The sequence below is a fragment of the Megalopta genalis genome, chromosome 4 (genome assembly GCF_051020955.1).
Source record: "Megalopta genalis isolate 19385.01 chromosome 4, iyMegGena1_principal, whole genome shotgun sequence".
In the NCBI taxonomy this organism is placed as follows: Eukaryota; Metazoa; Arthropoda; class Insecta; order Hymenoptera; family Halictidae; genus Megalopta; species Megalopta genalis.
In genome coordinates this window covers 29,376,497-29,392,155 of record NC_135016.1, presented here as the reverse complement: position 1 = coordinate 29,392,155, position 15,659 = coordinate 29,376,497, and the positions used below count along the sequence as shown (strand labels likewise).

Below are 15,659 nucleotides of genomic sequence, written 5' to 3'. Positions count from 1 at the left end.
CGAATCCCTCTTTTTATATCGCGTTAACATTAGAGCTACCGAGACTTAAACGCGACCAATGCAAATTGTTTTATAGCAACGATAAGATAGAATTTATTTCAACTTCGCACGATTTTTATTGTAATTAGACTGCGGATTTTGATGCGAAATAAAAATTGTCCGTATTAATTGCAAGAAGTAGGTAGAGACACATTTCTTATTTTAATGACTCTAATAAATTGCGAAGAATGAATTAGTATCTTTAAATTCTTGTAAAACTTTGACTATGGTATATTTGATATATTCATTTTTGTTGGAACTGCGTGAAGATCGGTGTAATTAACGGCCTAATTATAGCATACGCTCGACTAAGCAAGTTTAGCTACAAATTTCCTGTAGAAACATTTTTATAATGTCAGAAACTGCAACGGAAGAAATCAGAAACCAGTAATTTTTACTGGTACAATATGTTACAATATGTTACAATATGTTCGCGATTATGCGTAACGATCGCAATTTCGATTCCCGTAAAATCGAAACTTTATCGAACTTTTATTTACCGCGTAAAATCATGGAAAATCAAATTAATTCGATGAACGTTGCTCTCTGAAATCGTTAAAAAATAATATAAAAATAATATATAATATTTATAAAATATAATATAATATACTTATAATATATAATATTTATTTATATAATATATAAATAAATCGTTTTTAAATTTGTTCGAAGATCTAGATGTAACTAAAATGGTGTCTGTGTGTGTGCACGCGCACGTGTGTGTATATATCGAACTTCGTTATCGCTGCAACGAAAAGGAAGGAGTACCTACCACCGAGAATTGGTTCATCATTTTTCCCATGGGAATGGATCCCATGGACGCTGGCCCAGTTTCCGGCAATTATCGTCGTTCTCCATTCTTCGCCCGGGCAACTTTTTTACGCGTGAAATAAGCGACCGGTGGTGTGCGCAGGAACAAAAGGAAACGCACTGGGCCGGCGGAAGGGTCTTCCGCATTGCCACTTCGAGGAATAGAGAGCGGAAGTGGAATTTCATTAGCAATGTAAATACGGGCGGTTGCGCAGTCTGACGACGGAATTTTCAAGGAACTACAGTCGTCGCATCGCTTCGTCCCAATGGGTTTTCTTTGACGCCGTTATCGTTCTGTCTTGCACCCGGTTCAACGTTCGCGAACGCATCGGCGACGCAACGCATTCTCCTGAACGCAAAACTAATTCGGGACTCGAGAAAGCCTAGCTTTTGCTAGTTATATTAATTATCGATATAATTATCTACGATATTAATTATCTTATATAATTAAAATATGTAATTAAATATAATCATCATACATTTAGAAGTTGTTCACTCAATCGATCATTTGCTAATTCAGTGGAGAGAATTATGTAATATAGTATATTTATTTTATTATAAATTAAGTAATGTATAATATAATATATATATATATATATATATATATATATATATATATATAAATATACTATATAAATATATAGTATTACTGTACTATATTTATTATAAATTAAGTAATGTATAATATAATATATATATAAATAAATAGTATTTACTGTACTATATTATATCGTATATAAATACTATACTATATAAATATACTATATAAATATAAAAAAAAAATATATATATATACAGTATAAATATACTATATAATATAACACTACACTATGTAGTATATTTATGAGAATAGTATATTTATATAGTATAGTATTTATGTACTATATAATATAGTACAGTAAATACTGTATATTTATATAGTATAGTATTTATGTACTGTATAATATAGTACACACAATAAATACTGTATATTTATATAGTATAGTATTTATGTACTGTATAATATAGTACACACAATAAATACTGTATATTTATATAGTATTAAATCTGTTTTTCATCAGTTACTGTGGCCTTCCCTCGTCACAGTGTTTTTACAATAATTTTACTCCTATTTAATGATAACGTTATTAAATTAAAGATATTGCATTTTTTAAGCAAAATGTAATTTTGTAATTTTCATAGCGATCAACAAGAAACTATTTAATTTGTCAAAAAGTTCGGGCGTCGCTTTAATAGGTCTGGTAATTGACACACTTACCCTACATGCGTAACGTAATTGGCTGATGCAGTACGTAATATAATGATGAAGCACATTTGAAGAACACATTTGAAGTTCAGACAACCGTACGGCAAGGTAGTCTCCATATTTGTTTACTTCTCATCACGCTCTTTTCATACGTACCACGTATTTCGATGACAATTTTTTTGCATACTTCGCATAAAAACGGTCGCGTAAAAGAAATCATAGGAAAAAGAAATCGCACAAAAACAGGTTCGAGTGTACTTTAATTCCTGCCAGTTTCCAGCACTTTACTAGACCGTGGATTTTACGAATTTATCGTAAAAATTAGTCGATGAAATGTAAAACATCAGACAAATTCGTAAAACTCAACATTGTTTATGAATTATTTTCATCTTACTAAATCGATCGAAGAAAGAAAGGAACTCCTATTTGGCTCTTGTTTGATGCAACCGACAAAGAAAATGTCTATTTTGCACGAAGATCCGCAGTCTACGCTTCGCGCACATTTCTCGTACACTAACGTATATAAACTGCATTGTTGCACGAGAGAAAAAAAAGATTCCGGTGCGATTCCTGCATCTTGGAATTGTCTGTTCTACATAAAATACCGCGGCAGATATATCAGCAGAAAAATTGTTCATTTCGCTTGTCCATTTGGCACGCAAAGTGGTTTCCTCTGTCGCTATAAAATACTTTTGATTCTCGGAGCGAGCTTCCGCGCTTGTAAAACGGAAACATTGTTTTCGGAGCTCGACCGCGCTACGTCCGACCAATTCCGCCGACCGCGCCGCTCGATCTTTCAAAAATGCTCGTTTCAAAAGAGCGACCCGCCGTAAATTCCATTTTCAATTTCGCTTCGAAGTGGCTCGCCGGCGTTACGCTTTTCCCGGTTTCGAGTTTCTCGGTTCCCGTTCTCGCGCGAACGTACGCGCCAGAACGAGAAACCCCGGCCCGTGTCTCGGTAATGCGATTGAAAAATATATTTCGCGGCTCGGTGTCGCCCGGCACGCCCGCCGTCGATACTAATTGAAACAAAATATTATACGAGTCGCGCAGAAAAGTTTAATTGCTCGGCCCGCCGTTTGTTCTCGCGCGGGGGGAAATGTGCGTGCAACGGTTTCTCGTTTATGAAAAAGCTCGTTCCATCGAAACGGTAACGGAAATGCTCGCGTGCTCGCGTCCCTTCCACCATTGTTCCGTAATTCGCATTGTTTTCTTGTAACGCGACGTTTGTCGGTGCATGTTATTGTGCAATATTTATCGCGGAGTTACTCGCGATACAAATTCGTTCGAAAGATTCTCGAGCTACCTTCCCCATTTCCGAGCAACACCGATGCGCGCCACAGTCGCATAAAATTGGTTTTGTTGTCGCGATCCTTTGGTTTTTATCCGCGACTAGCATGTCAAGGGTTTCGCACGTTCATGAACTCTTTGTGCAAGAGAAATGCTGCAAAAGTATTCGTTTCTACGTCGATTCAACTTCCAGTCTGAATCTTTGGAATTTACGGTAAAGAGCGAAAGTGTTCACACTTCTTCAAACTGGTCTAAATGACATGAATTCGTTTTGTAAGTGCTGGAGGAACTAGTTCATTGTACAATGACTGAAATGCTTTGATTTTAAGTTTGCAATTATTTCGAATGAGAAAATGTAAAGATCGTTTCCTCACTTTTTCATCCGAGCCTATAACCAAGATCTGAAAAATTGCGTTCATCGGCAGAGTGCATCATGGAAATGAGCACCGATGTACAGTGAATTAGTTTCTCTAACATTTTCAAACAAATTCAACTCGTTTAGGCCAGTTTCAAAAGGTGTGCGAACACTTTTGTTCCTTACCGTAAACAGTAATGTCTCTCTAATTGACGCTCAGATTGTCCACAGAAATGGACAATTTGGAAAGAGGAGATACGACTAATTTGAGCCTTGCGCCTTGTTTTTATAATTACCGATTCTCAACAACTATAAAAACGAGGCGCAAGACTCGAATAATCGTGTCTCCTCTTCCCAAATTGTCCATTTTTCTGCACAATCCATCAGTTAGGGAGACATTACTGTACAGTAATTAACTGTACTAATTGAGGCTCAGATTGTGGAGAAAAATAGACAATTTGGGAAGAGGAGATACGACTAATTTGAGTCTTGCGCCTTGCTTTTATTATTACCGATTCTCAACAACTGTAAAAACGAGGCGCAAGACTCGAATAATCGTGTCTCCTCTTCCCAAATTGTCCATTTTTCTGCACAATCCATCAGTTAGGGAGACATTACTGTACAGTAATTAACTGTACTAATTGAGGCTCAGATTGTGGAGAAAAATAGACAATTTGGGAAGAGGAGATACGACTAATTTGAGTCTTGCGCCTTGTTTTTATTATTACCGATTCTCAATAACTATAAAAACGCAAGACTCGAATAATCGTATCTCTTCTTCTCAAATTGTCCATATTTCTGCACAATCCATCAGTTAGGGAGACATTACTGTACAGTAATTAACTGTACTAATTGAGGCTCAGATTGTGGAGAAAAATAGACAATTTGGGAAGAGGAGATACGACTAATTTGAGTCTTGCGCCTTGTTTTTATTATTACCGATTCTCAATAACTATAAAAACGCAAGACTCGAATAATCGTATCTCTTCTTCTCAAATTGTCCATTTTTGTGGACAATCCGAGCGTCAGTTAGGGAGACATTACCGCATTCGTATCTTTGTACTCCATTACGTGGACCGTAATTCTTTTTCGATCTCGCGAACTTTATTCGTCCCTGGCTTACGTGTGCTCGATAAAGTTTTTATTTTCTTTGGGGCTCATTTGTTCGTCGCGCATGCACATAAATCGTGCAGATGCTTTAGACTCGATGCATTTTTATGCCCGACTTCGGCGTCACTTTTTTCGCCCGGTTTTTCCTAGAAAGAGCCATGTTATCTCGTGTCACGCGTAAAATTAATGTTTTCGATGCAGGGATGGTCCGCGTTGCTTACAATGCGAACGAAACGTGTCCATTAGGCGCTGCGAAGCGCGACCGGAAATGAGAGCAACACGTGAACGCCATGGTGTTATTGATTTTGTCCCAACTGACCCGTTATTCCGCTATTTCTGCCTCTGTTTCTTATGAATATTCGACCGAAAATCAGGTTTCCATTTGCAACGATGATTTGTCACTGTCGTAATCGCAGTCTCCGGTTTTCCCTCGCTAACATTTTCCTAATAAGAATCGTCCTACAATTTCGTACCGTTTATAATCATTCGCGATTCAATATGCGTGTATTTCGTACTTCAACTAACGGTAATTGATCTTTTAAGACCGTGTTATATCTATAAACTTTATTGATTTCCTTGCGGATTACAAGTGATCCGTAACATACAATAAAATAAAATAGAATAAAATAGAATACGATAAAATAGAATAGAATGAAATAAAATAGAATAAAATAGAATAGGATAAAATAGAATAGAATAAAATAGAATAGAATAAAATAGAATAGAATAAAATAGAATAGAATAAAATAGAATAGAATAAAATAGAATAGAATAAAATAGAATGGAATCAAATAAAATATAATAAAATAGAATAGAATAGAATAGAATAAAATGGAATAGAATAAAATAGAGTAGAATAAAATAGAATAGAATAAATAAAATATAATAAAATAGAATAGAATAGAATAGAATAAAATGGAATAGAATAAAATAGAGTAGAATAAAATAGAATGGAATCAAATGAAATATAATAAAATAGAATAGAATAGAATAAAATGGAATAGAATAAAATAGAGTAGAATAAAATAGAATAGAATCAAATAAAATATAATAAAATAGAATAGAATAAAATGGAATAGAATAAAATAGAGTAGAATAAAATAGAATAGAATCAAATAAAATAGAATAAAATATAATAGAATATAATAGAATATAATAAAATAGAATACAATAGAATAGAATAGAATAAAATACAATAAAGTATAATAGAAGGAATTTAGAAAGAATCTAACAATTTTCTGTTAAATAACGAGCCTATTACGCTCGTTATTAAAGAATCGATTAAGAAATCTCCGATCGTTTCGAGAAACTGTAAACAAAGTCGGCGGATAAACTGCTAATCCACGAACCGTAATGGGTATATCTCCGGATGTCTAGTGCCATGAATAATTTTGAGAATCGGTCTTGGTCTCGGTCGAACGAAAATGCTGTTCCGTTGAAACCTGTGTTTATAGTAAGCACTAAAATGAAAGTTTGGGGGGCAAACCAAAAAGGAGACGACGACGAATTCACTCCCCGGACAGCTTTTACCTTTTCTGAAGAGGTCATTACTCGAAGTGGCCTGAAGCAGTTCCGCGTTTATACACATCGCTGGCAGGATAGCTGCGAGTCTCGTTACATTATTTATTAAGAAACGCTGCAAATTGTCACTTCCCGCTGGTCTCGCCCCGAAACAAAAGCAAGCCTCGTCGTAACTACTTTAATCTCTGCCGATCGTTGCCTCGTGCATCCGAATTAATTGCGATCGCGCGGATCATCGAGAAGGTAATATTTGATATGAGAAAATCAGTTTTCGGTATCCACGTTTTAATTTTCGACGAATTAATTAAAATCGAGCCGGTTTATTGATGCAGTAACGTTAAATACAAAGCTCGGTATAAGCTATGTATACGTATACCGATTCGATGTTCATTAGCGAGATGAGCTAAATTATTTTATGAACTGCGAAGATCTTTCGTGCTTCATATTTCGGAAAGAACTGCGAGAGAGGATGATGGATAGCTTCGGCATGCCCGAGCAAGCGATGCTTGGGAAATTATAAGACGGCAATCCGGCGATCTTAATCTCGTTAAATTGTGAATCACTCCGAGACAAATTACGAAAGTTGTTCAAAGGGTCCTTTTATAGTATCGTCGGTATCTGCTGATGAGATTCTGCAGTCTGATCAAAGGTCTCAAGATCTATCGCTTTTAATAGATAGCTGCGAACGTGCCTTTTTTACAGTAATTCTACGCCATCGAAACGTTCGCGCAATCGACAACATTGCACTGCGGTAGGAAGTCGATCGGTGAAGTTCTTCTCGAGACATCGTGCACCACGGTTCAAAAAATCAAATTCCGAGGAAATTTGTAAACTTACGATTAACCCTTTGCACTCGAGTTCTGACTAAAATTTGTTATATCACCTTTTAAGATGATTTTGATATTAACAAAGTTTATAGATTCAAAAAATTATTAAGAGTGTAACTGTTGCGCGAGTCCCAAGGGTCAATTTCATATGCATAAAATGCATTTCGTCATATAAAATAGAAATACTGTAAGTTAGAAAAATGATTTTATATTTACAGTTAAAATAGCTTCGAGTGCAAAGGGTTAATCTGCCAATCCGGTCCGAACAACTCGGTTTTGCTTCGCGTTACATATTACGAATTCGAACAAATTCTGTATAAAATAAATGTAAAAAATTACAGATCATATTTTATTGAAAAAAATTCTTAACGTCTTCTACGTAATAATGTTCCAGTAACCAGGGGAAGACGCGGTAATCGATGAAAAACAGGTTCTCGTGGTGAAAATTTCTAGCAAATGATCTATCGAGTATAAATGTTATTCCGTTCTTTTAAGTCGAAATAGAATTCCGTTCTCTCGTCATCAATATTTAACCCTTTCGCTACGGCAGCTCCATCCGCCGAAGTACTGTCGCCGAACGGAAACTCGCTCCAAAAATATGCACAGTGCGCGTGGTTTTTGTATACATGTTGTTCCAAGTCTTAAATAATAACCGTGCCGAATAAAACAATCGTTGCTCTAATATAACAAGTATATTTACATTTTTAATTTAAAAAGACTTACAAAATCATAGGTAACATAGGTATTTCTATAATTACAAAGCCTAACGATTAAATGTTTAATATAATTAATAACTAGACGAAAATGATTAAAAGATAATAATATGTAAAAACTAATAATATAATTCTGTGTGATATATTTGACAGCAAGGATCTATACAAAGGCCAACATCGCAATCTTTGCACTCATAAAACGAATCCGATCTTTTATCATTTTTGCTATAAATTCATATATGCGGCGCTCGGCGCGAAAGGGTTAATCGTTCGCGTAAATGTCGGAATACGAAAAATATAAATTATCATCTTCTTTCAATAAGATGGTATGACAATGGTACAACAAGGGATTAATTAAAACAAAATATACAGGGTGTGTCAAAAATGTCTCGCAATCCGAAAGTGGCGTGTTCCTCAGGTCATTCGAAGCAACTTTTTCCTTTACAAAAATTTTCTCCGAGGCACCATTAACGAATTATTAAGGAACAACAGTGACCAATGAGCCAACGTCGCCAGCGGTCGAGGCGGTCGAATCACAGCTCAGCTGGCGCGAGGCGACCGAGCCAATGAGCGGAACTGGGCTTCGTGCGCTGGTTAACTGGGCCGCCTCGCGTCAGCCGTACTCGATTCTCATTGGTCACTGTTTTTCGTTAATAACTCGTTAACGGTGCCTCGGAGAAAATTTTTGTAAAGGAAGAAGCTGCTTCAAATGATCCGAGGAACCCGCCATTTCCGGATTGCGAGACATTTTTGGGACACCCTGTATACTATGATTACCCCGGTGGTCCAAAAAGATCGTTGTCCGTAGGTGTGAAAAAGCTATGTGTGTAATTGGACGCCGCGTTTCCGCGTCGAGTTAATCCGATCGGTGCGCCTAAACGTACGGCTGCCGTGCGACTAGAACGTTCCCGCCGATAATTTGCTTTGATCCACATCGGCCGTGCAATTATATCGAGTTTTGTGACAGCCGTGATAGAGAGATACACGGGAACGCGGAGGAGAGGAAAGGGTTGGCCGGTTTCGTGTGACACGTTCATGCGAATAATCGGGACGCATCGTGGCCACGTGAATTATGGCGGTGTTGGGCGTCGGCGTTGTCGTGCAAACACAAAAGCGGAATCAAAATGCAATCGATGTTGGCGCAGCTGCCGCTTCCGCGAAAAACTGTTCGCACGCGACTACAGGAAACGCGGACACCCCGGGAAAGAAGAGTGTATGTATGTACATCGGGCTATTAACTACCTTTGATCGATCGATCGTGCCCGGCCGATTCCGAGCGGACCGCGGCGAAAATATAATCGAATTGAAATTGTCGCTCGACACGGGACCGTTTTTGTTTCGGCATAATTTATTGATTGTTCTCTTTCGGCCGGTGGGAAGCACTCGATCAAACGAATCAATCGTCTATCATAATTGCTCGAATACGCTCCGCGAAACAATTAACCCCTTCCCGTATAACGAGTTTCACTCGTGACGGGGATTTCGAACGGTATCCGCTAAATTCGACCGTCGATCGAAGCGGACTGTTCGATATTTTATTTTAAATGTACACAAAGTTGGTTTCTTACTGGAAAATTATCGAGGACAGAGTTTCGCGATCAGGTTGTTTCAACCCCTTAACCTACGAGATTCACGTTCGAGAATTTTGGGCCGAAAACGTAAACAAGCTCGCGCAGCCTTCGAGCCGTTCGCACGACTTGTGTAATCACACCATTGCAGATTATTAATTTTGTATTACTGATTTTTGTATAAATAAACTTTTTGTAGTACTTGCATCTACCACAATTATTGCATCAGGTTGTAATTACTTATCAAATATTCTACAAATATTTATGATTTTAAAAGAGCGCCGCCGCTAATATTTATATTTGGCTCGACCGTCGTACTACGGGCTATGCCCGTAATATTCACTTTTGGCCCGATCATCGTACTACGGGCTATGCCCGTAATATTCATTTTTGGCCCGATCATCGTACTATGGGCCTATGCCCGTAGTCGAAGGTTAAGGGATTAACACTGAATCTACCGAGGTCTTAAAGCGACTAATATATTGGGTTGGCAACTAAGTAATTACCGATTTCAGTTATAGATGTCTTTCACTCCCATTTTTATGATATCCGTAAATGTTATATTATAAAGTGTTATTATTATTATTATTATTATTATGTTATCTTTTATTATCCGCGAATGTTAGCAACTGGACAAATTGAATGCAGCGGTCAAGGAAAAGCGACCAGAATTGGTCGATCGTAAAGGTGTCATTTTCCAGCAGGACAATGCTAGGCCGCACACGTCTTTGTCCACTCGGCAAAAATTGATGGATATTGGTTGGGAATTGATGTTACACCCACCATATAGCCCTGATCTCGCGCCATCGGATTACCACTTATTTCGATCCCTGGACAACTCCCTTCGTGGTAAAACTTTTAATGATGATGACGCTGTAAATCTCACTTAACTCAGTTTTTGGCCGAAAAGGATCAGACTTTCTACGAGCGTGGAATTTTCAAGTTGTCAGAGAGATGGCAAAAGGTTATCGAACAAAAATGGAAAATACATTACAGATTAAACTTGATTCCAAGTAAAAAAAATTTTTTATTTCATTGAACAAATCGGCAATTACTTAGTTGCCAACCCAATATGTTGTCTCGATACAGTAAATTCTCTTCAATTGTCCCTCAGCTTGTAAACAAAAGTGGACAATTTGGTACGAGGAGATACGATTGTTGGAGCCTCGAGGCTCGTTTTTATAGTTGTTGACAATCGGCGACGAAACAAACGAATCGCGGGGGTCGAATAATCGTATTCTCTCCCTTCTCAAATTGTCCATTTTGACATACAAGCTGAGCGACAATTGGAGAGAATCTGTTGTTGGTTTTAAAACATTTTTGTCTCGCATACAAGAAACATTAGCCGTTTGATTTCGATATAAATTAACGACTTTACAATTTTATCTCGTCGGCGACTAAGATCTCCTCGATAATCAGCATTAGCATGTATTTTGACCTTTGGAATTTTGAATAAAGGTTAAGATTATGTACCGCAGAAATTAATTTTATTGTTTCCTGGACAGTCTTTACTAGTCAAATATATGTATACTATAGCGAAGCATTTCTCTCCACAGATTATCGAAACGAGAATGAATTGTATATGTTCACTCTTAAGACAAAATTAGCAAGGGAAAAGTATTATTTAATGAAGTAAATAAAGGCAGGAAGCTCTGCAGAAAGACGGTACGTGAAATTTAGTAATTTATGAACTGAATCATTATTCGATGATCTATGTATTTCTTCTCTGTTATTACTTCAGTGTTCTTTCATATTCTGAACAATCTGAGTCATGTATTGTTATGTTTAAACTTAAACGCCAGTTTTTTTTATATAGGAGGTATAATTCATCAAGAAATTTCTTTAATTCCCGTTGATTATTTCGTTTCACTCGATGAAGTAATATCTTAGGAAGTTGTATAATTCGCTACCAAATTCTAAATTGTTTTAAAAAATCCAAAGAGATAGGAGAATAAAGTAGAAAATATGTATATAAGAGAATTCTATTATAATATTTTTCGTTACGAACGTGATCCGATTTTAGAAATTCCGTACAGCAGAAAACACTGAATTCTCGTAGGAATAAAAGCTAAACAAATAAAACTTTTTCTATACAAAATTTTTGGCAACTACGAACTTGTTATCAACACTATGAAATCCTGTGGTAGGATTTATTACGGTACGGTTTATCAATACAAATGGCGAGTAATTACAATTTGGATTTACGGTGTTGTTATTAGAATTCGTCGTTAACACATTGCGGACGGGGCTCTGCGCGTTCAACACGCCCTCAAAGACCGCACATTTTCGAACGCTCCAAAAACATGCTTGGCAAGTAAAAGGAAGCGGATACGCACATTTCTAATTTGCATTTAGTATTCTTAAATAATACTATGTATACATAGTTTATATATCTGTTTATTATATAAGATTTTTTACATTTTAACTATTATTTATTATACAAATTTGAATATTGATTTAGAGTGGCTATAATGACTGATCATTTCTACATGCTTGGAATGATTCATTTGTTTCGCTAAAATTACTTAGGAATGCGGGAGGCTTCGTAACAGAAATACGTTATAATATAAAAACGTTATAATATATAATATATATTATTATATACGTTATAATATATAAATACCTGTTCTTACGTAACAGAAATATTTGCGGCTGGTTGCTTGTTGCCGATTAAATAAAAAAAACATGAAAACGAGATATCTCGTGACCCGTCCGCAACGTTCAATTTGCTAAAAACGAGATATCTCGTGAGCCGTCCGCAATGTGTTAATATACGAAGTGTCGCGTAGCGTGTCCCGCGTGGTACGCATGCTTCAAGTATAAACTTTCAATTTATACAGCGTGCTGATTAACCCAACTGACGTAAGAAGCAACGCGCGTGTAAACTGTCGGATATTGGGAAAGGGCGCACGACATTGACCAAGACACGATACCAACGATCTTGCCGTCTACTACCAGTGGGCCGCCAGAGTCACCCTAAAAGGAAACGAAAATTGTCAGCCGAAATAGAATAATAAATTACTGAAATAATTGTTACATAAACATTAGTTGCTCACGTTGCATGCTCCCCTCGTCGTCGATGGATCGTTAGCACAGATATGAGTTTCATAAACGCTGCCGATATTTTTGTATGCATTCTTGCAAACAGTTTGATCGGTTATCTGGAGTTTCGCCTTCTGGAGGATATTCGGGATTGGTCCGCCAACCTTTGGAATAAAGAGACCATGGCTCGATATCAAATTGATGTGCACTTCTCTATTGTCAGGTGTAGACGCTAATTCGGTTGCTTTGCAAAATTAATTTACTGCTCGAACGCGGAAGAGTCGTTAACATTGCCGGAAAGTTATTGTCTAGAATTGCAATGTATTTTTGTGAGATGTCAGAACGTTGGACTCCGATAGCTAATCGGTTGCTTTGTAAAATTAATTTACTGCTCGAACGCGGAAGAGTCGTTAAAATTGCCGGAAAGTTATTGTTTAGAATTGCAATGTATTTTTGTGAAATATCAGAACGCGCGCGTTGGACTCCGATAGCTAATCGGTTGCTTTGCAAAATTAATTTACTGCTCGAACGCGGAAGAGTCGTTAAAATTGCCGGAAAGTTATTGTCTAGAATTGCAATGTGTTTTTGTGAAATACCAGAATGTTGGACTCCGATAGCTAATCGGTTGCTTTGCAAAATTAATTTACTGCTCGAACGCGGAAGGGTCGTTAAAATTGCCGGAAAGTTATTGTTTAGAATTGCAATGTATTTTTGTGAAATATCAGAACGCGTTGGACTCCGATAGCTAATCGGTTGCTTTGCAAAATTAATTTACTGCTCGAACGCGGAAGGGTCGTTAAAATTGCCGGAAAGTTATTGTCTAGAATTGCAATGTATTTTTGTGAGATGTCAGAACGCGTTGGACTTTGATAGCTACAGCGATGTGAATAGGTTAAGGCAGTAAGGAAACAATTAGGTCGCGGTGAACTGAATGACCGTGGTTGGGTCGAACAAATGAAAACGCTTTTAGGTCAAAAAGACTGAGGCTACCAGTGGGTCAAGTGACTTGTGTGAAATCTGACACTGGAAAAATTACGTCACCGAGGGTATTAACACACAAAGACGATTCTATTCTATGCAGTTTTAAGCTTACAGGTACTTGTAAAGTATTCTTTGTTGAGTACGAAAGACAGTAAAGAGGTTTGTCGTGTAATTATATTAATGCTGCCTGGCTAAATATTAAAATACCATGTTAACAATGTTTCCGCATTAAATGTCCGACTAATTGCATCGCGAGAAGTTCTCGTTTGATTTTTCAAAGTGATACTTACGCTGGTACGACCCCATCCTGACACTACGGCTGGCGACTTAGCAGCAACTGCTTCGTTTTCTTTCGGCAGGCGAACGGCGGCGATGTTTTTGTCCAACTTGAGTGGTGTCTTTAACTGCAGAATTCGAAAAATTTCCTTAGAAACACGAACAATGCCTTCTCATCTCTGTGTCAAGCTTTTATCGCGAACATCGTTGATCGGTAAAGCACGATTACCGAAAAGGCCCGTAGAGAATTTTATTTACGTCTCGGTGTAAATTGAAGCGGGAATATTAAAAGAATAAAGCGTATTTGCATATTGTTTTCAACAGATCACAATACTAGTTTTCTCTCGTTTCTTTCCCTTTCGGGAAACTTGTTGCGTTTTAGAAGTTTCATTTTTAAGATTGCTTAGCAAAAGTGAATGAGAAAAGAAAGTTTAAAGATTGATAATAAAAAGATGACTACAATTTCTATTGCCATTTGCGCAGCGTCGCCGTATTATCGATGCTACGATAAACGTTGTTCACTCGTAAGGAATACGTACCTTGAGCAGAGCAATGTCATTTCGCCAGGAGTCCCTAGGGTTGTAGCCTTCGTGTATAATGATCTTGTCGACCGCGTGCACGTTCTGCTGATCCTGCCAGTTTATCGTGCCAACGACGACTTTCACTGCAGTTGCTATTTGTCTGTTAACAATAATTATTTGACTTTGTAACACCGCCTAGTATGACTGTAATTATCGGAGATTCAGCTGAGTAGGAAACTGCGGTACTTACCCTTCTACGCAATGGGCTGCCGTGAGAACGTAGTTCGTATTAAGCACTGATCCGCCGCAGAAGTGACTGTTGCTTTTTTGGAGAGACACCTAATCCGCATCAAGATACATTTCTTTGTAAGTGAACAATAGGATTTCATGCATTCGTGTCAAAAATATGCGAAGTCAGCGAAATCTAAGATAATAGAAATGTCGGAAGAATATCAAAATTTTACTTTATTGCACATTTTTGCACACATTTGACATCCATGCGGTTCTTGTACGTTGCAAAAATTTTTAGTTCGAAGCTGTGGTTAAATTGTTTAAAATTCCCGTAACAAAAAATGCCAGGACATGTCTAAATCGTTAGAATCGTGGATCGAGTTTGAATGTGATCTTCGAGTATGATTATTTTTGCGTTTTATTTTAACGGAGCATATTTCGCGGTATTACACATTTTATTTCTGCATAAAATCGTTTGGACTCACCTGGTACGGAATTTCGCCCAGCTTCGCGTCTTCGCCATTTACGATTCGGGGTTCTAGTCCGGGCAGCGCTGCAGCTGCAATTGTGAGATGCGATTTATGCAAATATAAAATACAAAAGGTAGGTTCATGCAAATGCGGGTTAAACATTGCATACATAAAGATTCCACAGTTTTTAAATTTCATAATAATGGTATTGTTGCCGATTATTTTATTATGGCAGTGAGGATTTCCCTAAGTTTCTATTTAAATAATTTATTATTTAAATTATGTAAATAGATAACATGGTATTACGTTTTCAAGAAATAATTCAAGTACGTGTAGTTCTAACGGTTTTGTAAAATAAAAGAGTACGAACGATATAAATTTTCTTACCATTAGCCACGGCCAACACCGCAAGAAGTGAGAACAAAGCTGCAGGCATTTTGCTTGTACCAGTGCCAGAAATCATGAAACTCAGATTGGTAGTACAGTGAATCAAACGTCGCCTTTATATACCGATCGATTACAATCTATTGAAGATATCATACCGCGAAGATTAGCCGTTTCTTTTAGTATAAATTAACGTCCTCACAAATTTATCTAGTCGATGAGCGAGATCTCTTCGATAAGCAACACACACACACACACACACATCGGTGTTTTAT

The 15,659-nt window shown here is 37.2% G+C and overlaps 2 protein-coding genes across 2 annotated transcripts in view; one reads left to right on the top strand and one right to left on the bottom strand.

Moving 5' to 3' along the window:
- The window catches only part of hwt (SH2 domain-containing adapter heavyweight), a 414,519-nt gene that overhangs the window by 26,029 nt on the left and 372,831 nt on the right, over positions 1-15,659 (top strand). The window lies entirely within an intron of this gene.
- Positions 11,861-15,538, bottom strand: LOC117218399 (chymotrypsin-1). Its single transcript, XM_033466735.2, has 7 exons — positions 15,388-15,538; positions 15,016-15,089; positions 14,550-14,638; positions 14,318-14,459; positions 13,793-13,906; positions 12,536-12,685; positions 11,861-12,455 (listed from the first exon to the last, which is right to left on the bottom strand). The coding sequence occupies exons 1-7, from the start codon at positions 15,461-15,463 to the stop codon at positions 12,312-12,314; spliced, it is 789 nt and encodes a 262-aa protein (XP_033322626.2). The 5' UTR covers positions 15,464-15,538; the 3' UTR covers positions 11,861-12,311.

Bases quoted from the DNA above. Each gene is read 5' to 3' on its own strand.
- LOC117218399 (XM_033466735.2), bottom strand. From the start codon at position 15,463: ATGATTTCTGGCACTGGTACAAGCAAAATGCCTGCAGCTTTGTTCTCA. The intron at 15,090-15,387 runs GTAAGAAAATTT...TCACAATTGCAG, and splicing joins GGTGTTGGCCGTGGCTAATG to CTGCAGCGCTGCCCGGACTA. The intron at 12,456-12,535 runs GTGAGCAACTAA...GTTTCCTTTTAG, and splicing joins CGACGAGGGGAGCATGCAAC to GGTGACTCTGGCGGCCCACT.